Here is a 27,506-nt window from a genome sequence, read left to right on the forward strand (position 1 = left end):
CAGTGAGGCACTGCTGTCAGTGGATGCCAGACTTCCTGTGGAAGGAGATCTGAAAAAGGTTACAAAGAGAGAGTATTGAGACAGGCTCAGCTCTCCGACCCTACATTTCAAGGCCTGAGGGAGGTAGCTAATGAGGCGCCTATTTCTCAAGGGATGGGGGAATCTGTATACTGAACAAAGGGTACTGTATAGAGAGTGGACCCCTGAGAGAGGGCTAGAGGGTGAGAGAATACAGCAGTTGGTAGTGCCCAGAGCCTACTGTCTGACACTTCTAGCCATAGCCCATGATATTCCCATTGCAAGTCATATGGGCATAAAACGTACAAAGAGATGTATTATGCAGAACTTGCATTGGCCTGGGACTTCTAGAGATGTAACAGGGCACTGCAGGACCTGTGAGCAGTGCCAAAATGTATGCAAGGCAGGAGACAAGGTGAAAGCTCCTTTGATGCCTTTGCCTGTGATTGAGGAGCCATTTCAGAGGTAGCTATGGATATTCTGGGGCCTCTGAGTACCCCAAGTTCCACAGGGAAAAAAGTATACCCTAGTGGTAGTAGATTCTGCTACCAAATACCCTGAGGTGGTGACTCTGTCCTCTATTGAGGCAGAAAAGGTGGCAAATGCTTTGTTAGAAATTTTCAACAGGGTAGGTTTTCCAAAATAAATACTGACTGACAGTGGTGCCAATTTCATGTCAGAACTGTTGGCTTGTCTGTGGAAGTACTGTGGGGTGAAGCACCTAAAGACCACCCCCTACCATCCCCAGACTAATAGTCTTGTTGAGAGGTTAAAGTCTACACTCAAAACAATGCTATGGGCATTTGCAGAGCAGTTTAAGAGGGAGTGGGACAAATATTTGCCCCATCTGTTGTTTGCTTGCATAGAGATGCCCCAAGAATCCACAGATTTTTCACCCTTTGAGTTGCTGTATGGACATAGGGTGAGGGGACCTCTAGATTTGATTCAAGATGAGTGGGAGGGTGAATGTGAATCTGACAAGGAGTCTGTTGTGGCATGTGTCCTAAACCTCAGGACAAGTCACTGGGAACTCATGGGTTTGGCCCAGGTAAACCTGGCAGAAGCCCAACATCAGATAAAGGTCTGGTATGTCAGTATGGTGTAGGGCAGCAGGTGATGGTTCTCATTCCTGTTGGAGACAACAAACTGCAGGGAGCTTAGGAGGGACCCTACAAGGTTGTAAAGAAGGTCCATGATGTTAAATACATGGTAGAACTGCTACTCAGGAGGTAGCTGCACAAACTGTACCATGTTAACATGATGAAACCTTACCATGAGAGGGAGGCCCTTGTGCCAAGTATTTTCAATACAAAGCAAGAGGAGTCTGAGGGGGATCTGTGGCTGCGGAGAGCCAGTCAGCCAAATCCCAAATTACTATGGTGGAGCCTAGGGTTGCAGGCTTATGATGGGATAGTGCAGCACTGTATTGTGGTCAGCAATGCCAAGGCAGCTGGAATCTCAAGACAGGGAAAGGGGAAAGGCATTCCCAGATAGGCCATGCATTGTTTCTCAAGGGTCACTCGAAAAAAATTAGCTTGAATTTTCAGGGGAAAGAAGTGTGACAAATTGAAATGCTGCCAACCCAACTAGCTGGAATTGTGTAAATAATTCTATGTCATTTGTGAACATTAATATGATTTTTAATAGAAATGTAACAGAAGGAAATACTGCCACCCCAACTATCTGGAATTTTGTAAATAATTCAATGTCATCTGTGAATATTGATCTGATTTATACTGAACTGTATCTTATGTACTGAAGTTCAAGAATGTAACCACAGCATTCCCTGCTAGAACATAGAAGATTAACTTACAAAACTTCAAGAAAATATGTTGAAATTAAGTACTTTACGATGTGCAACTAAAGTTAGTTTCAATGTAGCAAGGAGACAGGACGTCTAGAGCTAGAAGTTTTTTTTCTGTTGTCTTGGAGATAAGTTGTTACTAGGCTTAAAATGTACAAAGTGTTTAATTGCTTTATGACTTCCTAGCAGCTGCACAGTTCTGAGAGATATGTATTTTTAATCAGAGATGTTAAAATTCTGTTCATTTTCTGTTTAGCCTGGGAACTGAAGTCAGGTGACAAAAAGTGATGTCATCCAGGCTAACCCAGCAGAAAAATGTGATATTAATTTAAGAACTCTCCCAGAGAAAGACTGTGCATTTTGTATTTTGTCTTTGACCTGAAAACATCCACCCGTCACTTCTGCCTGCTTGTTGTTCTGTAAGTAAGATTGAGGGCATAGTATGTCTTTTAGATATAGATAGGAGTATAGTAAAGATTAGTTTAGATGTTTTCTGTATTTATTTGAGACTGTCCTGCATTGCTTTTTTAAAATATTTCCTGTGATTTTGAACTCTGAAGTAACTATGTCTGTATACTGAGTATTGTATTGTTCTTTTATTAGTGGCTGACATTTATGAGACATATTTAAGCTCTTAGAGTACTTGCATATGTATTTGGTGACACTCAACAGGCCACTCCTAAATAGCTTGCAAGTCTTAGTCAAAACTACCATTTGGATTGATAGTAATGTTACACAGTAAGATATACATCCTTTGTTAAGGGCCTAAGTATCTGATAAAGAGCTGGCTGGTGGCAGTTATAACTACCTTATAGCCTTGGCAAAAAAGGGCATAGCTAGTAAACCTGTGTCAGCCTTTCCTTTGTGTGTATGTGTTTGCATATCAATCAAATCTCAAAGTATGTGTGTGTGTGTGTGTGTGTGTGTGTGTGTGTGTGTGTGTGTGTGTGTGTGTGTGTGTGTGTGTGTGTGTGAGTTACTTGGCCGGAGACACAAAGCACTGGTTTGACAGAGAGGTTGCTGGAGGTCTTAGCTGGGCCACTTGGCTGAGATCTTAATCCCATAGCTGTGCCAGTGGGGAGTCTCATTGAGGATCTGGAGAAAGAGGGAGAATCCAGCCCCAGACTGATTGAGATCTCTGTGTGCTCTTAAGGGAAATTGCACTTTACTGTATTTGTACTTGTCATCCTCCCATTGTGTACATCCCTCAATGGTACTAGTGGTGAGGATTGAGGCTCCTTTATTAGTGGGCCAGTGCAGGGGTGTCACATCTTATACACAGAGATGTAGGAATCTAATTCAGCTCTGTCGAGGAATTGGTAATCCTTTTTGTAGAATGTCTGGCACTGAACAAGAGTGAAAGATTTGTCTAAGACCAATTTGATAATTTCATTTGAATAACAGAACCATCATCTGATTCTCTGAAAGAGTTTCTGCTGACTGGAATTCCTCCCACAGTCAATAGTACTTGTTAGTGAAATTTTAATTTGCTTTAATACTGGTTTAGATTAAATTAGAGAATTTTTAATTTATTTTAATACTAGTTTAAACTGCATTTTTAGCAAAGATTATTTTTTATTTCCAGACAGGCAAGTAAGTGATGTGTGCCTGTATCTGAGCATTATTGTTTTGTGTTGTGTGTATTTTATTGAAAAATAGTAACATATCTACTAACTGTAGGATTTTTGTGTGTCTAATTGCCAAACAAATTTAATAACAAGGCTTCAATAATATGCATAGTTCTGTGTGAACTTAGTATTTAACTTAAAATAACTTTTAAAACTAAGTAGTGCATAACATAAAAAGGAAGCAGAACCATTTAAGATAAGCAAAAAACTTAAATAAATTAGTGCTTTCAGATAAAATTGTACAGACTTCTTCAGGTCAAAATGATTATTGTTAGAGCATTCTGACTTCATCCTATGTTTTCTTAATTATGTTAAAATTAATGAAGTTTTGTTTTTCAAAAAAGTAAGAAATCCATAATTTGAGATAGTGATATGACATAACAATTACTCCATTTTTTGCAGAGCATCGGTTGTGATAATCTTATTGGATCAGACAAGGTGACTGACAAGTGTGGAATATGTGGAGGTGACAATACTGCTTGCAAGGTAGTATCAGGTGTTTTTAAACACCCCTTTTCAAATATTGGCTATCACAAGATTGTGGAAATTCCTAAAGGAGCTACAAAGATCAACATAACAGAAATGTTGAAAAGCAAGAATTATCTTGGTAAGATGCATTATTTTACCTTAAACTATGTTTTTCTCATTTGTTGTACTCTCTTATTTACTACTACATCTAAGACATATCAGCAACATCAGTTATGAATACCAGATAGTAAACTTATTACAGTTATTACAGGGATATAAAGATTATATTCTGTTTCCTGTAGAAAGAAAGTTACTACGAAGAGTGGAGTGAAATATGTCTTTTGATGAATTATGAGTTGCAGAAATTCATACAACAAACATGTTATCAATCTTAATAGAATTTCACAGTGCTAGAGAACCTTATTGACCATCATGGACATGAAACGACTCAAACAACCATGACCTGCCACACATAATTTCTTTATGTCCTGGTCATTAAAGATGGGAAGAATTAATGATAAAAGTTAAGTCAAGTAAGTCAGGGAGGGTTATAAAGAATGTACATTCATCAGGTGATTAAAGGACATCCTCAAAATAAACAGCATTTTGCTTCTGGCATAAATAAGAGATGTTGGTGAGACAGATATGTGTCTCAGAGGATCCCATGCTCTAGAACAGTCTCCCTTCCATGTGAAGCAGAGTCCATCCCTAATGCTATTTAAGTGGAACCTTGAACAGTTGCTGGAAAATTCACCCCACGTCTGGGCCTCATGTGTCTGATAGACAGAGACAGACGGTAATGTCTAAACTAACATACCCCCCACATAACCTCTAGAAAGTTCCTAACCAACATACCCCTCCTAATAAGTGCCCATGATACATTGGGACACAATTGGATTGGATTACATGGCTAGCCTTATAAAGACCCTGGTGTTCATTAGCCTGTTATATACCTATGAGACTATGGAGCTATGAACAGTATAAAAAACATTGTCTAGTCATGGATTTGCAACTTAACATATGCAATATCGATCAGAGATGTGTAGCATACACTGATTTACAAGTACTTGTCCTGAATTTCAGATTATGTCTGCTTTCAGGATTTTGGCATTACTAGTGTAAGAATAGTTTCACTTATTATTATTTATTATTATTTCCACTCTGACAGTCTGCCATGCACTTTATGTCATTGGTCATGCTCTACCTCGCCTGACAGAGACAAGATCAGGGCATCCAAATACCGTACCAACATGATGGCAGGTAGTTAATCACTCTGATCATTGTCTTCCTGTTCCTCCATGAAGAATGCACAGTGAGGCCGGTATGGACTTTATGTTCATACTTCACAAATAACACCTAACCTTTACTAAAGAAAGACTTTCTATACCTTCATCTACGTCTGTTCTGCCTGTTTTTACTGCCAACCTCAACCCAAGAAATCACACATGTATAAGACAGACATGTGACAATTACAGGTAGTTGCCATTTGCCTTGCTTCAGTCTCATGTTGTGCTGCAGAAATAACAGCTTCGTCTTTAGACCTTGGCTGCATAAGTCAATCTCACACAGATGTAAAAAGTATGAAGACTAAACTAATGATAGGAAGGACCAGGTAACTCTGCAACTTTTCTGTTTCTGAAAAGTGTGGTCTTTGTAAGATGGTACAGTCTGTCTTTAAAGAACTGTGAAATCCATATTTGAGAAATCTGACATTTTAATTATTTGCTCTTCTGTTAATAACAATATGCCACTATTGGCAGTAGTTATAATTTAATATTAATTTCAGCTATTTGCTTTTCAGTTATGGTATATTTTTCAAGGACATAACAATATCTTCTTTTCATTGTCTGTGGAGTACATAAATATGCAATGTGGTTACAAACTCACACTGTGATTTAATGTGTATTTTCTATTGCATACTCTTAATTTCCATAGTAATTTAATAAATTAACTTTCAATTAATGGATTAAAATATAATTTCTTTAATCCAGGTAATTTCTATATTTTTTTCTTGTGGTTTTGTTATATTCTGCTGTAAGATCATAGATTTTTTTCCTTGCTTATGAAGCATATTAATATGCATTAGATATGTTAATGAACTGTAAGAGTTAGTCAGGGAAGTTTTTTTGCCAGTCCTAGAACAGCCAAAATCATGAAGTTTCACTTTAACTGTGAATCTCAAAAATGGTAGTCTAAAACTAGTTAAGTAACTTGTGGTTTCTGAAGCTTAACTTTATTTGTGAGTCTCAAGTGTCTTTAATGCATCTGTTGAACAACTTTGTCTCCTATGATTTGATCAGACCAAACAGACTTGGCAGGATGTGCAGCTATTCCGTGTGTCCAGTTGCTCTGTCATAGCATTCTTTAAGCATGAAAAATGCTCTAATCATGGAATTAATATGCCAATTTACATCAGAAGGACAAGTATTGGTAGCAGCTGCTTCAGAATCATTTATATTCTGTACTTCTTTATTAAGTTATTTCATCATAATTAAAACATATATGAATCCAATGTGTATAGTCAAGTAGGAACATTGGAAAAGCAAACAGTGTGTTTTTTTTCTTTGAGACATAAACAAGAAAATAACCTTAAGAAAAATGCAGCTGCAGCATATTCTTGCCACCCTTATCATTTTGCAAGGCATTTATACCACAAGGATTTAACTTTTTTTTCATTTGGGGTATAATAGACTAATAAACATTCATTCTATAAATGTGTGTGATTTTATACATTTTGAATGCATAGAATTAAATGTTGTGCTATCACCACAGAAACAGGGTTTGTTTTTCTGTGTCTTACAAGCCAGGTCCCTGGTAATATTTGTTCAGTGCATAATTTGGCATATCCATACTGCACTTTGAAAGAGTGCAATTTTTTTCCAGTCATTTTGTAGCATGACTTATTTTAAGTGAATATTAACGTTATTTTATACAATCATGACTGTGACACATAAAAGTTAGTGAATGCATTTCATTGTCTTTGAGAACACCAAAACTCATGCAAATATGTTTACTAGTCTTATGACAGACTCATGATACCGCATTTATCTACTGAACATGTTCATGCTTGTAGTGCATGTGTCCCAATGTACTTTTTGTAGTATTAATCCTTTATTTCATTGCTATGCTGTAATTATTTTGTTTATTGAATTCGGTTTATGGAGTTTCTGGAGGCAGCATTTTTATAAATTGTCTGCCTTATGCGAATCATTTTCTCCAAGTCTGAAAAGATTTTAAACATTTTCATAAGATGTCGTGTAAGCCTTTTCATACTTGTAGTTGTACAGCTATGGTTGTGCTAGCACTTTTATTCATATAGATTAGTTCTGCTTTCAAGCTGGTGTACTCCTAATTAATATTTAGGACTGCATTAGTTTTGGTTTTAATGCAGTTTTCCAGTTTTGTTCATTTGGATATATTTTTCTTCTAGTTTATAGATAGTCTTTATCAATCATTTTCACATTTAAGGTCAACATTGAGTTGAAGGCGTTGACTTAGGTGTGGATACGTAAGGTTTTGCTGCATTGTGTTTTTAGGGCATGTAGTGAGTGTAGTTTCAGTCTTATTTTACACATAACTGTAGCTATGATAGGGTTATATAACAAAGCTTCTGCTATGGAGCTGCAAACTTACATAGAATTTGGTTAAAGGTATTGATGATATATCATATCGACAATGCATACATGATGTACTTAAGTATTATAGTTCCTGAATTGTGATGATTTATTACTGACATGTAGGCATGTAAATATGACTGTAAGTATGTAATGTGTGCATGTATGTGTGTGTGTGTGTGTGTGTGTGTGTGTGTGTGTGTGTGTGTGTGTATGGGGGGGTATATCTGCATGTGTCTATTTTTCTATATATATTTATATTTGGACTCCTCCTTTTCAACCCTTCAAATACATCTACAGTGGATATAAAAAGTTTACACACCCCTGTTAAAATGCCAGGTTTTTGTGATATAAAAAAATGAGACCACAATAAATGATTTCAAAACTTTTCCCACCTTTAATGTTACATATGACCTGTACAATTCAAATGAAAAACAAACAAATCTGTTAGGGGAAAAAATATAAAAAATAAAAAACGTACAATAAGTTGGTTGCATAAGTGTGCATACCCTTAAACTAATACTTTGTTGAAGCACCTCTTCATTTAATTACAGCATTCAGTCTTCTTGGGTAGGAGTCTATCAGCATGGCACATCTTGACTTGACAAGATTTGCCCACTCTTCCTTGTAAAAGTGCTCCAAATATGTCAGATTGTGAGGGCATCTCTTGTGCACAGCCCTCTTCATGTCAACCCAGAGATTTTCTATTGACTTTAGGTATGATATCTGGCTGGGGTATTCCAAAACTTTAATTTTCTTCTGGTGAAGCCATTCTTTTGTTGATTTGGATGTATGCTTGGGATCATTATCATGATGAAAGGTTAAATTCCTTTTCATCTTCAGCCTTCTAGCAGATACCTGAAGGTTTTGGGTCAAAAGTGACTAGTATTTGGAACTATTCATAATTCTCTCCACCTTCACTAAAGCCCCAGTTCCAGCTGAAGAAAAGCAACCCCAAAACATGATACTGCCACCACCATGCTTCACCATGGAGATAGTGTTCTTTTGGTGATGTGAAGTGTTGTTTTTGTGCCAAACATATCTTTTTGAATTGTGGCCAAAAAGGTCAACCTTGGTCTCATCAGACCATAACACATTTTCCCACATGCTTTTGGGAGACTTGATGTATTGTTTTGCAAATTTTAGCTGGGCCTGGATGTTTTTCTGTGTAAGAGAAGGCTTCAGTCTTGCAACTCTACACCATAGCCTAGACATATGGAAAATATGGGAGATTATTGTCACATGTAGTACACAACCAGTACTTGCTAGAAATTCCTGCAGCTCCTTCAGTGTTGCTGTAGGTCTCTTGGCAGCCTCCTTGACCAGTTTTTGTTTTGTCTTTTCATCAATTTTGAAGGGACGTCCAGTTCTTTGCAACATCACTGTTGTCCCATATTTTCTCCATGTTTTTATGACTGTCTTCACTGTGTTCCATGGTATATCCAATACTGTGGAATTTTTTTTGTACTCTTCTCTTGACTGATACCTTTCAACAATGAGATCCCTTTGATGCTTTGTAAGCTGTCTGTGAACCATGGCTTTTGCTGTAGCAGGCAACTGAGTAAATGTCAGGAAAATCCTACTAGGACAGCTGAACTTTATTTGGGGTTAATCAGAGTCTCTTTAATTGATGGCAGGTGTGTACCCAAGAAGACTGAATGCTGTAATTAAATCAAAAGGTGCTTCAACAAAGTATTAGTTTAAGGGTGTGCATACTTATGCAACCAGCTTATTGTACGTTTTTATTTTTTATATTTTTCATCTAACAGATTTGTTTTTCAATTGAATTGTACAGGTTATAGGTCACATTAAAGGTGGGGAAAATTTTGAAATGATTTGTTGTGGTCAAATTTTTTATATCCCATAAACCTGGCCTTTTAACAGGGGTGTGTACATTTTTTTATATCCACTGCATATGCTAGAAGACATGCTACATTAATAAACAACTACCATAAAAGATTATGTAATAATTCTATGTGATGTAAAACTAGATTGCTTGCCAATATCAACAAAAAGACCAGAACATAAATCATTTTCCACCATTAATCTATAGGTATAACACAATTAATAAGTCCCCCACCAGAGATGACAAAACCTCAGATAAATATAGCATAGTAGACTGGATATTAACAACAGACAATAATCACAGAAAATCTGTTGGAGTCCTTCCTGATGCCCTTAGAAAAAATCATCCACCTCATGTAACTTTGAGTAAAAGTAAGAAAACAACCCATATCTTATACGTGGTATAGTGCAAAAAAGAATTACTCTGATGATTATGTTAATAATTTGCTCCAACAGCTGGCCTCCATTAGAACATCTACCTCTTGATAATGTGGTCATATGAAACACTTGTCACCATCCCAAACTCCATTGCCTCAGAATGAAAACAAAAGTAAAATCTTCATCAGCCCCTTGGTTGTCCTATTAAACAAAAACAAAACAATCAAGACAACTCATGGCCCAAAGAAATAAAACCTGGAAAGCATAGAAAATAAACAAATCTTCAACTTCTTCTCAAATGGATAAATCTCTTTTAGAAAAATAAAACAGGGGTTTACTACAGATGCTGACATGCTAGTAGCTTGTGACATGCATATTTGCTGTCACTTGCTCAAACTCCCACTTGCCTGAGCTCCCACATATACATAGCCATCCAAATACTAAACCCTATATTAGTGTATAGCCCTAACCTAAGCTAAACTCTCATTATAAAACTCCCACCCAGTTCTTAATCCAAGTCCTTGCCCGCTGCTAATCCTAAACCTCCACTCATCCTGCATATCACTAAAGTCTCTGGTTGCTCCTTAAACCTAAAACTCCAATACTCCTCCCTAACACTAAATTCTCTGATTGCTCCCTAAACCTAAAACTCCAGTCCCCTCCAAACATAAATTCCTTGATCACTTCCTAAGTCTGTGTGTACACTTCCTAAGTCTAAAACTTCCCTCCTGCTCTGTAAAACTAAAACTCTTCCTGTTTCCTAAACCTAAAACTCCCTTCCCACTCCCTATGTTAAAAGTCCCTTTTCCTCTTCACAGCTGCTTGCCCTAAATCTTATTTGAGTTTTACAATAACCAGCAACCTGGCTGAGCAACATTACCAAATGTGTGGCACCAGACAAAGCGACACAACAAAGCCTTCTTCTTCTTCCTGTCAACCCATCCCTACCAATTATCTCAAGAAACTATAAAAAAACTACAACCTACTAGCTCAGTCCCAGATAAATTCCCACCTAAATACCTAAGACAAGAAACTCATTCTACGGCTTACCCAATTTCAGTTCTCAGAAATAGGTCAATAAAGGAACGGTATGTACCAAAAATATGGAAACGGTTTTTAATTATATCAATCTACAAAGGCAGAAAAGACAATAAAAAAACTTCTAGCCAACACCTTTAGGTAATCTGCATTTTTTATAATACTTGAAAAAATGTAGACATAAATAGCTCCTACACTACCTACTTGACAACAGCTTATTAGCTGCGGCCTAGCGTAGCTTTCTTCCTGGACACACAAGAACACAGCCGTTATATTGTTCTTCGATGCAATACATACTAACCTGAGCAAAAACTGTTTCTCTGCAACAATATTAGGTTCAGAGATAAATGCTAGGTTATCAGGCTGCAAATTATTGCACTCCTAGTCAGATGTGAGAATCAAACCTTGTATCTTGTATTTATAAGGTGAAAATCTTAACCATTATACCAAGCCCACCAGCTCCTGTGTTCACTACTTAAATATATTTATACTTGTCAGAAGTATTTGTCACCATCTCTCATAACATATTACTAAATTCACTTTCTCAACTACTTGCAGAAAAGTCTGCTCTCAGCTTGTTCTAAAGTTGTTTATCAGACAGATCACAAGCAGTTTTCTGTAAAGACTCCTAAAGCACCTTCACCACTTACAGTTGATGTCCCTCCATGATCAGTGTTAGGACCGCTGCTTTTTAACATCTTCACAGATAATCTACATGAAGCTGATAAAACAGACATAATCCAATAGAGATGACTCCACTCATACATTTGTCATACAAATACATCTGTAGAGCCATGAACATAAACGTAAATGCCCTACTCTAAATATGAATTTTTGCTCAGAAATCTACAATTAATGTTGAACACTGACAACTAAAATAGTGGACTTCTACTCCAACATCTCTCAAAGTACACAAATAAGATAACCACTCTTTAAAAGAACAACACTGCCTTGGAACAAGTCACCCAAATCAATTTACTACTGGTCTTGAAATATCAATCACTTAACAATTTAGTCCTGAAAAAAAAAAACTTGGAGTGGTATACAAAATGGCATCACATATACAAGAAGCACACATTTATGCAGATCATGCTCTTCTATAAGCCTCTGATATGCATTCCATTCTAATCGACAGTTAAATGATACAACTTTAAAAGCAAGATTTACAATAATATCAAACGACTTGCAAAATCCCTACCTACTAAACATAACCATTTCAACATTCAACAGAACATTAAAAGGCTTGAACTACATAGTATGTTATAAAAAACCTGAAAAGTACCCATACATCTCCCTCACTATCTTGATGTATACATCAAAAAGACAAGTCAGATCTCAGTACTTAAATCTCTCAGCAATTACCAAATTCAGTAACCATTTCAGAGACTCTGTTTATACCATGAAGGTAACAAAATGTTTAAACTCTATACCTTCTGACCTTAGAGCAGAAACTAACACTAGGTTTCACAATGTAAATTAAAACTTCAACTACATCAAAATGGAGCTGTACATGCATTAAATGACAGCCAGAAGGGTTAGTGTATATTTTATGTATTTATCTAATGTTTTCTGCTTGCAACCTACCTACCTGCCTTACCTACACTTGCCCTTATTTTGCATTCTGTACCATCATTGACTTCCACTTACTTTGCATTCTTAATGCATTAACTCTCTCATTTTCTGCTACCTAGCTCCTTCCTATGTCTTAATCTATTTCTTACTGGCTTACTGTTCTCCTTATTCCACTTTATTTTCTCCAGGTCTCTCTCAACCACATAAGTACTGTGTATATTTGTATATGTATATATCTATATTGTGCAAAAGGTTGTGGGTTTTAATCCCACACCTGATAGTTGGATTAAATTTTCCATAAGTAAGGATGCTGCACTTCTGGGTGTATCATCCTTTGGATAAGATGTTAAACTGAAAACCCATCTGCCTAAGATGATGTTAGCTAAAGTGGGTATAAAAGATTCCATAGCACTTATCAAAAAGAGCATGAGAAGTTACTGATTGCCTTAGAAAAATTCCACTACAGGTCTTCCCTGACAAGAGGCCATTGACCTAGTGAAAATATCCTCATCAGCAAAGTGTAAATAAATATAAAAATATATGTATGTGTGTGTGTGTGTGTGTGTGTGTGTGTGTGTGTGTATATATATATATATATATATATATATATATATATACATACATATATATATATATATATATATGTGTGTGTGTGTGTGTGTGTGTGTGTGTGTGTGTGTGTGTGTGTGTGTGTGTGTGTGTGTGTGTGTGTGTGTGTGCGTACACACACACACATATATATATATATATATATATATATATATATATATATATATATAGGGTCTATATCATATATTCGAAATTCCAAAATGTCGAACACCATATGTTCGAACTTGGAATTTTGAATATTGAAAACATCCAACGCTCAGAATAGTGAATTTTTTCCCAGGGAAAAAATTTGCTGTTCCGAGAAACATACACACAAAACAAGCACACCAAAATAAATAAACCACACACATACAGTTAACAAAACCCAACCCCACACTAAACCACACATGCATTACTAACTATTCACTTACCTTAACCTGCACCCTGACTCTAAGGTCCGTAACTGTCGCACACATACCCTACGAAACTATACACAAACAAAGCAATAAATACACACACATACAGTTAACAAAATCCAACCCTACACTACACCATACATACATTACTAACTATCCACTTACCTTAACCCGCACCCTAACCCTAAGATTGGTAACTCTCACACCACAGTGAAGGAAATAGCGAAGCCACGGAACGGCCCACCGAAATCTTGCCCTAGGTAATAATTCGATGTTCCCGGGCTTTGCTATTTTCAACATTCGATGTTGTGGGCTTGATGTTTTAACGTTTGACATTGTACTTCTGCAAAATATTGATATAGACCCTATATATATACCCAAATGTTAATGCTACTAACATCAACACAAAAAGTCACATCATTGTGCATGCTCTGAAAACAATAAAAACATACTTTTTGCAACATAGGACTTCATCCTCTCACACTGCCTGCTAATTATATAAAATAACACTGAGATTACACAAAACCAGAGAAAGGACATATTCCCAACACACACACTTGTAAACCATCTGTTTGAAGGATGAGGAGGAGGGTATTGACCTGATGGATAGAAATAAGGAGTTTCAGGCCTTAACAACATGGTACATGTATAGACAATTGCCAGCAGATCTGACAGGTTTGTGGACAGACAGGAGTTTTTGGTCACTGGATTATAATGACTGACTAGAAACATAACACCAGAATGTAATATTAGAACTAGTACTCAGATAAAGTTGAGAAAGAAACTTTATGAGTGAAAACATGTACAGTCTTGATGTTCAAGGAGAGTATAGTAAGCTAGAAGAAAGCAAAAAAAACAAAATATATATATATATATATATATATATATATATATATATATATATATATATTTGAGAAAAGCAGGTTTATGATATATGTAGGGAAACTGCTGGAGATAGAAAATGACAGAAGTAAAGAAGTGAGTGAAGAAGACAAAGTAAGAAGATGTAAGGTAGGAATAGGTATTTATCCACATTTAGGGATATGGTGTATCCTGATGTTGAGTGAGAACAGAGACAGTATTTGGCTACGATGTCTTTCAGAATGGTTTTGAGGATGGGAGGGAGGGTATTGACCTGATGGCTAGAGATAATGTGTTCCAGTCCTTATCAACATAGGTTCATAGGTTCATAGATGTGTACTAGGCTAATGGCCCTGGAGCCTTTACAAGCCTAGCCCATAGGATTACCCTGGCATCGTGCCACCCGACCTTAGTTCCCAGTGCCTCTGTCAAGTAGAGCCACTGGAGTGATCCCCGGGGTGAATTTTCTATTTCCCATCCACTCATCAAGATTTCTCTTGAAGAGGGCCAGTGAGGTGTTCTGTTTGACATGTATGGAAAGTCTGTTCCATAGCATGGGCAGTCTCTACGTTATGAATCTGTCCCTCCAGCATGTTCTGTTAATTGTGGTAATGAGGTTGAGGTCTCTGGAGCATGCATTGTGGAGGGATTGGGATTTCTTTAGATGTAGCATTTCTAACAGAGCTGGGTCAGACATAGCTTTGTAAGTCAAGCAGAGATCGCCTCTAAGTAGGCAATATGAGACAGAGAATAGTAGGAGTTTTTTGAGTCTGTGCATATAGGACAAGTGTTTATGGCCTAGGATCCTCTTTGTGAGGTACTTTTGTGGCCTCTCCAGTTGTTGCAGGTGTCTAGTGAGGTACATGCCAAATGGGGCAATGTACTCAATGACTGGCCTAATGATGGAAAGAGTAAAGGGAGACAATTACCTCTTTCTTCCTGGATGCAAAACCCTTAGTAATGAGATGTTCCACATAGAAAAACTTTCTGACCACCGTAGCAATGTGGTGGTCAAAAGAGAGATTGCTGTCAACCTGTATTCCCAATTCTCTTATAACCCCTTCTGTGTTCAGTGGACTACCATTGATGTGGTTATTCATGGGAACTGGGTTTTTCCCAAAGGTGATGATGACACATTTTTTGGCATTGAGCTTAAGGCCATGGTCTGCCACCAAGTGCTGGCCTCAGTGAGGCCTTTCTGAAGGATGTCAACATTACTTGGGGAATTAGTAATGGCTCCCAACTTGCAATCATCTGTGAACTTTGTCAGGCAGAGTCCCTTCGTGTTGGCCTGGACTTCTGAGAAGTAAATACCAAACAGGAGAGGACCCAGGACTGATCCCTGTGGGACTCCACTCATTACTGGTCGGCAGTCTGACTTGGAGTCAGCTACTTTCACACTGTGGGTTCTATCTGCGAGCCAGTTTGCAACCGACCTAGCAATGTAGGGGTTGATGCCTAGCTTAGTGAGTTGTTCTATGATTCCTGAGTGGGGAATGGTATCTAAGGCCTTGACCAGATCAAGGTAGGTGTAGGAACTACCTTGCCTTCATCCACAGCTCTGGTGAGCAGGCATGATCTACCCTTCACAAAACCAAACTGTGTGGGATCCAGAGTTTGGAGATTCTCTATATCCTGGTTTATTAAATCCACAATGATGCATTCCATAGCTTTGCACATCAGACTTGTCAGGCTAATGGGGCAATAGTTCCCAGGGTTTGTAGTCACTACTCCTTTGTGGAGAGGGATGACTGTAGTAGTGCACCATTCAGTAGGGACAAAGCCTGAGGTAAGGCTGTGATTGAACAGGGCACACAGATGAGGTAACAGTTCACTCTGTAGTTCATGTAGAACACAGCCAGAGATATTGTCAGGTCCCATAGAAGCTGTATCCTTGGCCTTGGCCAATGCTGTTTTAACCTGTGCAACAGTAATACTGAATGCCTGGCAACCTACTGGTATTATGATTGGTCCTTTTGGGGAAGAGAGGGATAAAGTAGCCACTGAATCTGCCAGCAGTATTTTGGCAATATCTGTTGGCTCGGTATAGGAGGTACCATTGTGCAGTAGCTCAGAGAACATCTAGGTATTGCCATGGAGATCCTTTACATAACTATGGAAGGCATTGTGGTCGTATTTACTATCTGCTGCAATTCTGTTTTCATAGCTAGCTTTAGAGGATTTGATGAGGGATCTTAACTTTTTGTTGAGACTGATAAGGGAGTTTTTCCAGTCTTGGGACTTCACCTTATTCTGCATAAGTTGTCTCCTTCTGTTGTAGAGTTTGTTTATGGCAGGGGACCACCAGATTGGCTTCCATTTTTTGGAGGAGAGCATTTTGGTTCTATTGGGTATGGCAAGATCCATGCATTTGTGTATGTGTTCGTACAGTGCATTGGTGTATGATTCAGCGGTCATGCAACCATTCTCCATTTGCCTGGGTGCCGTGAAGTTAGCCACCTCTACTTTTAGGAGTCCAAAGTTAGCTTTGGAGAAGTTTTTCATGATGGTTACTTTTGCGGTGGGGGGGGGGTGGGAGGGATGTGGATTTCCAAGGTGATTAGTTTGTGGTCGGATCTAACCAGGGAGGAGTTGACTATTGGTGTAGAGCAAAGGTTGCCCATGTTAGTAAAGACCAGGTCAAGAATGTTGCTACAAACAAGCTGGTCCAGGGCATTGGAATTAATGAATTCCAGGAAATGTTTGGCAAGTGTATTGGTACAAAGTAGTTTTCCCAGTTAATGGGGGGTAGTTGAATTTGCCCAGTATGAGAGTGTTAGGTTGGACCCTAGTATTCTCCAGGGTGCTTAGGAACGTGGAGTGTGAGTCTTGGGACATGGTTGAGGACCTATAACAGGCTGTGACCTGAATTGCTGTCTTACCCAATGTTAGCTGCATCTGAAGTATATCTGATGCGTTATGTTTGGCTACCAGTTTGGAGGTGTGCACATCCTTTATGAGTATGGAAACACCACCGCCTTTGGAGCTTCGGTCCAAGTTCTGGGGCTGAAAGGTGTGGAATGAGTTATAGCCTGGTAGTGCAGCAGTGCTTTCTGCTGCCTTGAACCAGGTCTCTGTTACAGTACAGATGTCAATGTTCTCCATTTTAAGGAGTGCTTTGAGTGAGTGAATTTTGAGATTTAGACATCTAGTGTTGATCTGCGTGACCCTCAGATTGCATTTGTTTGTAGCTGTTATGGTGGTAATCTGGTCTTTGGAACACTGCCTAAAAAAGGCAGTATAGGGTTGGCAAGAGCCTTGGCCAGTATACAGAAGCCCAGGGGTGACAGATGCAGGCCATCTCTGTCAAAGCATCGAGGTCTGTCAATCATGTCATCCCAGGCAGACAGATACTGGATCCCCTTAGAATGACACCAGAAACTTAGCCAATTGTTGAAATCAATCATTTTCTGCTTGTACTGTGGTATCATTCTGGGTGATGGTAGGATGCTGCTCAGGGCTAGGGTCATACCCTCCTGGGCTACATAATCCGAGATCTCCTCCATGTCTCTTTTCATGTAGTCCAGGGAGGTATGGCTCAGGTCATTCACACCCACATGTACAATGACAGAGTCATATTTGTATCTGTTGAGGGACCTGAATGCATGTGTTATGTGGTGGATCCTGGCACCTGACAGGCAGCTGACTGTTACTTTCTCCTTATTCAACCTAGTGAGTGAGACATCAGTGCGCCTCACTATTGAGTCACCTATGACTAGTGTGCTGGGCATGCTGCTTTTCCTTAGGGCTTTGGTTGAGTGTCACACTATTTAGGAAAGTTAGGTGTCTCTTGATTAGTGTCATGCTGTGGTGGTCGATTGCATTTGTGCCTTGGAGGGCTGCGCTGTTTGGGTAGATTTTTATTGACAGCCTCTGCGAAGGTGGGTGTGTGGTTTGTGTTTTTATGTGAAGGCAGTGCTGGTGTGTGTTCTGGAGGGTTATGTGTTCCATGTGGTGTGGTGCAAGTGTTGATCTTCTCCTCATGACCAACTATTCTGGTCTTGGCTGGAGAGTGCGAGGCTTCCAATTTGGATATATACGTGCATCTCCCACAAGTCTGAGTGTTGGGAGGTAAGAGGAGAAGGTTGTCGATGTACATGAGGCAGTTGCTACATTGCCTCAGGATGCCCAAGTTCTCCAGGTTAATCGGAGAAAGCACAGGGAACTGACCTTTATCCATGCCTGGAGGGTTGGACATTAATAATAAGTATTGGAGCTGTTTCCTTGTAGAATGTTTAGTGGTGGTAGCACTTTTGTGTGCTACAATAATTGCTACAAGAAGTCTGGCATGGTAAAGTGCTAGACTAATAAGCTAGTAAAAGTGCAGGAGAGGATAGAAATAGCAGATCTAAGGGAAACATTGAGGAGCAGACTTTGGTACCTCTCAGAAGCTTACACACTGTCCTGGATACAGCAACTCTGTATCTGGACTAGACTAGTTACAGGAAAGGCGGGGAACATGGTACATGTACAGATAATGCCCAGCAAGTCTGATATATTTGTGGGCAGACAGGAGTTTTTGGTCACAGGATCATAATGGCCAACTAGAAACCTAGTTCTGTAGAATCTTACTTAGTACTAAACAAGCAGATGGATTCTGGATAATTTTATAGGTGGTAAGAAGCTGTTAGTTGATGGGGTAACTCTAACCAGTTTAGACTTTTAGTGCTATACAGTGGTGGGTTCTGAAAGTGGTATTTGCTGCAAATTTAGCAACTTTGTTATAGCATTGTTCAAGTTTTGATTTTTGTGATGCCTGAATGTCCATAAGGATGGAAACACCATAAAGAATTGTGGGGAAGAGATAAGTAGTGGCAAGCATAGTTTTAGTTGTGTCGGTGAGAAAGGTTTGGGCCCTATAAAGCATCTCTAGTTTTCACTAATTTTTCTTACACAATTTTCTATATGCAGGTTGAATCTAAGATTATCATCCACTATCATCTCTAATTATTTATTATGAGAAGTGACTTTAGTGGTTGTATTATCAAGATAAAGAGTTTAAATTTTGTTTTTTTTTCACGGTAGAGGGATTTTTACGAAAAAAGTAGCATTTTTTTATGGTTTAGCATGAGTTGTGAGTTACAAAGCCATGTTACAGTTGCTCTTAAGGCTTTCCCAATGCAATTCTTTTGGAGGTGTGCCACACCACCAGATGTCCAAATGAATATGTGGTCATCTGCCTACGGTATTAAGGAGGCCTGTATTGCGAATGTGTAGAGGATGTTGGTGAGAATGTTAAAGAGGAGCAGAGCAAGGATAGAGACTTGTGGTCCACTGGTGGTGACTGGGAGGTATAGAGAGAGGCTGGATTGCCATTTTACTGACTGATACTTATGTCATGTATAATAACAGGGGAAAAAAAAACTTTCCTTAATTAAGACCTTCTATAAAGAATCACTTCTGCAGTGAAGTAAAACACAGTACAATATTGTGATTATTCAAAACATCATTGTAGAAACATCTAGCGCATGATGGTGAAAGTACCTACTTTCACAATTAAGGCTAAATACCACATTTACTATTTTTTCTACGTGCTTGACATCACCCAAAACTCATCTGTATAAGTAGATATTTTATAACTACTTTATACTTGTAGAAATAAATTCTGTTTTATAATACAATGTATATTTTTCTATGGATTAAATGCTATATCTTATGAAGAAATGCTACCTAAGCTCCCGCATGTAAATATTTTAAAAAGACATCTGGTGCAAAGTTCATGCTTGTTTCACTTTTAAATATTTTGATTGACTTCTTATAAACAGTGTTCATCTCTGTATCACTTATACATATCATATACATTGAATGAATGATTGATTTTATGTTTTTGTACAGTTATCAGTATCCACATTATCAGACCAGATCATGTGCCCAGTCTGTTCATCTATCTTATCCATCCATCCATCCATCCATCCATGCATCCATCCATCCATCTACCACAACCCCTTTTTCCTATTTTTGCAGATGAAGTTGGGTGCCACTTCAGTGGTGACAATCATCTAGAGCCAAGGTATGAAAATAAATAAATAAACAAAGTGAATAAATAAATCAGTCAAGACACCTTAGGTGGAAGTATTACATGTCAGCATATTGAGAGTGTCTGCCTGTCAATGTGTGCACCTTAACATTGTGCTTTCTGGTGCCACTGCCCTCTCACTCTGCTCCTTGTGGTACAAACCCCCCAGGTTCCTTTCCTTCTCTTACCTGCCAGCGTTCTGTCCACTTGGTCAGCCTTTTCGAATCATTCCTTGGACCATATACCCCACGTTTCAGTGCTGCACCTTTCTTTGTGTCATGACTGATGTTGATTATCTTGTTCCCTTAGACTGAATTTGTGATTTTGTAGAGAGTTCACTAGTTGATCAGCTGTGATCAATTAGCTGGCACATTAGCAAATTGGGATTCAGATCATTGTTTTGTAAGCAAAATAATTCAGAAACTGATAACAATGTATCAGTAAGTAATGTTCTCATGCATTCTGAATATGAATGAAAGGAATTCAGTGAGGTAGAAAGAAGAGAAGATAGTGCTCAGTTCTACAGCACATAGACTCAATAGATTTAAGATACTGACTTTAATTCTTTTATACTAGTTGAAAGCCAGTCTCATAATCCTTTGTGGATTTACAGCTGCATGCATATTCCTTAAGAAAGTTACCTTAAGGCTACCAACATGACCAGACAGGCCGGAAGTCTCAGAAACACTCAAGTGTTATTTTACATGGATAGTAATTGCTCCAGAGGTCTGTAGGAATTATCTAGGTACAGGAGACTTTGTTTTGCCAATGAATATATATATATATATATATATATATATATATATATATATATATATATATATATATATATATATATATATATATATAGGTATACCATTATCCAATGCAATAGTTGAAATAAAACAGCTACATAGTTTATATCCAGTTTTGAAGTTGTCATCCATTTTTATATTGTAGATACTACAGAGATAGAAAATTATATTGCAGTTTCCTGTGAATTAAATCAGAGGCATTGTGAGTTATGAAAGGACCATCTGCACTTTATCACATGCATCCTGTGAAATAACTCAACATCTTCATAGGAATTAATGTTTCTACTGAGAAGCATGAACCACTTTTATCTCAACAAATACCTTCATTTTTTTTAAGTATCATGTATGTTCTCAAGATATGTGTTAATTGTATTGGAATGCCCAGCATTAGAGCTTGAAGTCATTAAAATTAATATGTCAAATTAACCCAAGACTGAAGACTGTCTTTTTGTTTTTTAATAAAACAAATTACCAAATTCTGTCATCAGTGAATTGCAAAAGTGCATATTTGCAGACTCATTGTAATGTTTTTGATATCTGGAAATATTTAAAGAAAGCTATGTCAGGGGAAAACAGACTTAATAGGCTTAGGCATTAGTAATCTCTTCTAATCAAATTATTTGTACTTATTAAAACACATTTAAACCTCTCTTGGATTTAAATAGCTGGCCAAGCCTGAGACATCTGCTTATATTTTCCAAGTAGAATATTCACTGTTAATAAAAAAACGACATAGAAAACAACTGTAATAGTGAAGTTACAGTCACCTATACTGGCTCAAAAATCTGTGAAATGACAAAGTGACAATGGGGAAATGTATGCATATCTCCCAAATATGCAACAAAGTCTAGAAGATTTAGCATCATTGTCTGGAAGTGTTTACATAGGTATTTTATACGCCAAGTAGGCTCCAAAGAATTTTTCCTTAGGTGGATACCAAATGTTGGAGGTGTGATGGGCAAGAAAGAGGTGGATGGGAACATATTTTTTGGGAGTTTAATTTGCTGGCAAACTTTAGGGATTCCCTGCAGACTTCTCTGTCACCGATGCTGGGTGAGTGGATTGGACTGACTGCGGAGATGATTTTTTTGAGCAATGGTACAGAATCAGAATTGCCTAGAACATAATAAAGCCTTGTGAGACTAATTATGGTGGCTGCCAAAAAAGCAATTACTAGAAAATGGAATTCAAAGTCTAGAACAAAATTACTAGAAGTATTGAATGCAGTAACAGAGGTAAGATAACTGGAATTGGGATCCTTAGAAAAAGGAAGTAGCAAACTAATGAGAATTGTGGGAACAATATATGCAGAGAAGGAATGAGGTTTAAGAGGCAGCATTTGAATGAGCTATATAATGTTTAACTGACAATAACTGGATAAATAATAAGTTATGTACAATGTCTGCAACTACAGTTGTTTCAATGGTGTCTGTGATGTATAATGTTTGCAACTAAAGTGGTGTCATTTTGTTTGTTTTTCATTTATATAAATATAAGATTGCCTATGTCATATGTGAAAATTTAATAAAGATGTTTGTTGAAAAAAATCTGTGAAGTGCCACCATGGCAGTGTCACAATTATAACAGATAGCTATGGTACAGAATGTGCCCATTACCATGATTTTTGATTTCCTCTGTCACCACTCTGACATTTATGTAAGAACACAGCTGATAATATCGAAACAGGATATACTTACACATTCAGTTGATATAACATTTTGATGTGTGGTGCCTTTGATTTAATTGTTTTAAATAGTTTGCTGTGAGATAGCATGTGTATACTACCTGCAGATGTGACATATCAGTCTGATACATTTATTTATTTTATTTTTTTGACTTTTTTATTTATTTTTTTTTTTTAACTGATTGGATAGGTCTGTCTTAAGATCCCTTTTAGGCAGGTCTCACTCCAGGGCGACAGTTAAATTTAATGGTAATGGTAACAGTAGTGTCAGACAGAGCCCCTCAATGACCCTCTTCAAGAAGAATCTAGACGTTTGGATGGGAGATCGTAAATTTACCCCTGGGATCCCTTCTGTGTCACTGCTAGACAGAGGCACGGTAAACTAACCTTAAATGGGCTATCTTCTGTGACTTACTATACAGAGGCACAGTCAACTAATCTAAGAAGGGTGGCGAAAGCCAAACACACTCTGGCTAGGCTTGTAAATGCCCTAGGGCAGATAGCCTGGTATCAACTTATGAACAAATATGATCATTTTTTAAATAAAGAACATCGATCAACAGACAAGGATGCTTCAAACATTAGTGAAGAAGAACAGTATAAAATAAGCTAGGATTCAGCAGTCAACATAGAGTAGAACAAGCACCTACATCAACATTTATGTCAGTAACAGTTTATTGCCAAGTATCTTTTCTTTTAATTGTAACAATTTGTGGCATGAAACATAAAATGTGATAATTGCTATCTCGTGTCTCTAAAACACCTGCAGTCACATTTGACGGTAAGACATAAGGGTTGATATAAAGATTCAAGAGCTATACTCTTCCATAACTATGATGGGAACGATTTCCAGTTAACAGGTGCTACTCTATAAATACTATCTTTGTTCAAAGTATTAACCTAAAGCTATGGTCTCTTAGGTGATAGAGCAGAACTAAATGTAATGTGAAAAAGTAAATATGAAGCCATTTGACATGCACCTTGATAACGAATGTGTCCATTGCAGATTAAAAGGTGCACTCAGAAAGCATTGCTAATAAACTGTACAATTATCTCATGTATATAATGGATGAGAAATACCAAAAACTTAAAATAATTAGCAGTTTCCAAGTACATCAGTGTATAACCCCAGCTTCATTCAAAGTGACTTCTGCTTGGCTTTCTGGTAGTTGTATTGATCAGTAGCATTTAGATCTTTGTTGGTCAATTGAACTGTTCGATTATTCAGTTTCTCATTCTTTTAATACACAAGACATGAGAGAGAGAGATGTTGTTGATCATATGTGCTTGTTTAACAGCTCCTGCAGTCTCAAAGCCTGCAGGAGAGACTGCAATAGAAAGACTGACCTTGGATTTTGGATAATTGTATTTGAGGATGTCAGAGAGTTTCTCCTACATGGAAGTACAGGATTTTTTGCCCCTACAAAAATAAATAAAAAATGCTTGTCAAAATGTTGCACTTATTGCTACAGAGGCAAGAACTTAAGTGAGTTTCTAAGCAGTCAAGCTCATGGAATACTAAGAAACATAGCTGATCATTTATGTTCTCAGACTGGGTTACACAAAGAGATGTATTGACACCTTCTGCTTAATACCTAGCTTGTTCACAAAATAAATATTAGTTTTCTTTTATTTATAAAGTTGACATTTACATAAGACAGTTTCTCAGAAATATACCTTTTTTACTACATTTCTTTATGCAGTCCCATACAGTCATCAGCAAGCTTATTAGAGGTGCTTCAGATATGGGTAGCATCTCGAAAAGAGAAATCTCTTGCATTTCATAGACTTAGTCAGGTTAACACATTTTAACCAGGTGATGCAAAATGTTTACTATACTTTCCGCTAGACATCAGCAAATAACTGGTACCTTGACAACAGATGCCTCCACTCGTGTTGCCTGTGCAGGACATCTCAGTCCTAGGAACATTGCAGCCCATTTGTGTGGGCACAGAATGAACAGTTCAGCACCCTACATGTTCAAACCTTCAAAGTCATCAAGTAAGCAGAGGTGGTGCGCTGCCGGGCAGTATACAGTATTGCGAACCTTTTAGTTTCTTTTGATTTTCTCTATTCAGTTTTCCTGTACTGGTCTAGTGGAACCTGGGGCAAATGTATTACAGGCTGTTTATTTATTGCTGCTAACTGTGACCAAGTACTACTTTTTATGCCTGTGGTGTATACATAAGTGTATACACGTGTGTGTGTGTGTGTGTGTGTGTGTGTGTGTGTGTGTGTGTGTGTGTGTGTGTGTGTGTGTGCATGTGTCTGGTTTGTATAAGAGCACAAATGTGTGTGTGTGTCTTTGTTAGTGGGTATGTATGCTTGTGTTTGTGTGTGTGTGTGTGTGTGTGTGTGTGTGTGTGTGTGTGTGTGTGTGTGTGTGTGTATGTGTCTGGTTTGTATAAGAGCACAAATGTGTGTGTGTGTCTTTGTTAGTGGGTATGTATGCTTGTGTTTGTGTGTGTGTGTGTGTGTGTGTGTGGGTGCATGTGTGTGTGTCTGTGTGTACACATGCATGTGTATGGACTGGCATCTGGTGCAGAATTACTTCAATGCCTTTTGTTTACTGAGTGCAGGGTGGACTCTGAATCTCCCCTGATGTTGAATAGTATAAAGCAGGTATTAGAGAATAAATCAATGCAAAAGACTGGCCTGTTTGCGCTGCCTCTACCTCTTTTTAGATGCATATGTTTCCATGGAAGTATGGATATGCATATTCCATGAAGTAAAGTACTACCTTTTAGTAATCAATCCACCTGTCTGGTTGCATCAACGATCATGTTGTAGTCGCATCTCTTAAGTGTTAATGGTTAAAACAATATCTGAGCCTGCCATTATGTCAGAAAACCAAATAACTTTTCTGAAATATTCCACCTTGCAGTTTCAGTAAGAATGCATACTAATGTTTGGGTTAATTGAAATACTTGACAATACTGCATGAAATCCTAATTGTCTAGGTTGTTCCTTCAGGGTGTACATTTCCAAACCTTGGGGGAGTGTTCATATCACTTTGAAAATCTATCCCTTTTGCTTCCCTAACTTTTTCCCAATATCTGTTATTGATTTAGCAGTTCTAATAGTGACTATGTCCATACCGGCACATTTTATTGGTAAATATTTATATGCATGTCAGAGAATAAAATGTTTATATATATATATATATATATATATATATATATATATATATATATATATATATATATATATATATATAAACAGGCTTTCTTACTATAGATCCTCCTTCCATATAAAGTGCATATACATTTAGATGCATTTTATGACCAGTAATTTAGGTGGGTATGGTAGCATTTGTCACAAATTTTCCTCCATTCCTTTAATACCTTACATTCTTGCAGACTACAGTCTGCTACAGACAGATGTCCATTCCATCCTTCTATGCCTACAAGGAGCAAATGGAGCTGGAAGCTGCTTGGACTTATGTCTAACATACAGTCCAAGTTTATTCTGTATCCAGTGAGTCTTCTACCATAGTATGTACAACACCTCAGTTCCATTGCTTGAATCTTAATCCATTCATAATGAATTTCAGAGACTGTACCAGTGAGATAAGACTTAAGGAATATCTCCAAACAAAAGTATGCCGTACTCCCAAAGTAATATCATCCATCTACACTCATTTCAACCCTGCCCTGCTTTACTCTTACTATCCTACACTTTGATCAGTGTAATTTATTATGTCTTATGACCTCTAGAATATCACTTTTCATTATGAAAGTTATCTGTTATGTAATCACTTCAGCATATTCCTATCATCTAGTTTTTCATATGTTTCTTTTGTGATTGAATGTTAAGACTTTATTAGGTCTGTCGAGTTTTTCATTCTGATAAACTAATATGTTAACCATATACATCTGGAGCTTTTCTCCTTGGACCTCCACTGAAAATGGGTACTTAATGACCTAGTTAGACTTTCCTGGTAAACAAGTGTCAAATAAATAAATACATCTGATGTCTTCCCATCTTGTTTAACAGTACTTTACTCACCTTTACCAATTGTCTAAGAATAATATTTTTATTCAAAATTAGCCAGCTCATACGTTTCTAATAAGTTGCTCTATTTGTCAAGGTACTATTACTAGGAGCTTCTTTTTTCTTTCTAAACTGAATGGATTTTCAGAGAAAAAGGAGTTGAAAACAGTACTACTCCCATAAAGATGGGGTTCTTATGACCTATAATTTTCCATTTTCTGTCTTTTACGAGTGTACCTGATTTATAAAGGCTTCCAATTAACTTGACTTTATTTATTTTTGACATTTGATTACTGGGAAAGTCCAACTAGGTAGAAGCCCACTTTCAGTGGAGGCCCGGGGAGAAAATCTCAAAATTATTAAAAAAATTTTTGAGAACAGTAATTTTAAAATCTTCACAAATAAAAAGAAATGTCTGCAGTTTAAATAATTATAACATGTTAGACATAATATAAAAACACTGGATAATCAATAAAAGTTATATGGCAATCATTTCATATTTAGAGAAGTTTTAGACAGTTTATAGAGAAATGAAAGGCACATTTGTCTAATACAAACAGGAATTGCAGTGTGAAGTGAGGGAAAACACTTATAGTATATTTAGAGAGAAAGTCAGGGAAGAGAATTTGATAGCAGCAAGGAAGTGAAAAAGGGAGGTATAAGGAATGAAAAGGTACTTGTTCACATTTAGGGTTATAGTCTATCCTAATCTTGAGCAAGAACAGAGCCACAATTTATCTAAGAAGTCTTTCAGAGTGGCTTTGAAAGATGAGAGGGAGGGTATTGACC

General features: G+C 37.5%; 1 protein-coding gene across 1 annotated transcript in view; it reads left to right on the plus strand.

Moving 5' to 3' along the window:
- The window catches only part of THSD4 (thrombospondin type 1 domain containing 4), a 1,382,388-nt gene that overhangs the window by 553,880 nt on the left and 801,002 nt on the right, over window positions 1-27,506 (plus strand). The window contains exon 2 of the mRNA XM_044078569.1: window positions 3,853-4,057. Coding sequence (XP_043934504.1) covers window positions 3,853-4,057 — 205 coding nt within the window. The remainder of the gene's footprint in view (window positions 1-3,852; window positions 4,058-27,506) is intronic.

This window comes from Protopterus annectens, chromosome 7.part1 (genome assembly GCF_019279795.1).
Source record: "Protopterus annectens isolate FY-2018-M chromosome 7.part1, PAN1.0, whole genome shotgun sequence".
In the NCBI taxonomy this organism is placed as follows: domain Eukaryota; kingdom Metazoa; phylum Chordata; order Ceratodontiformes; family Protopteridae; genus Protopterus; species Protopterus annectens.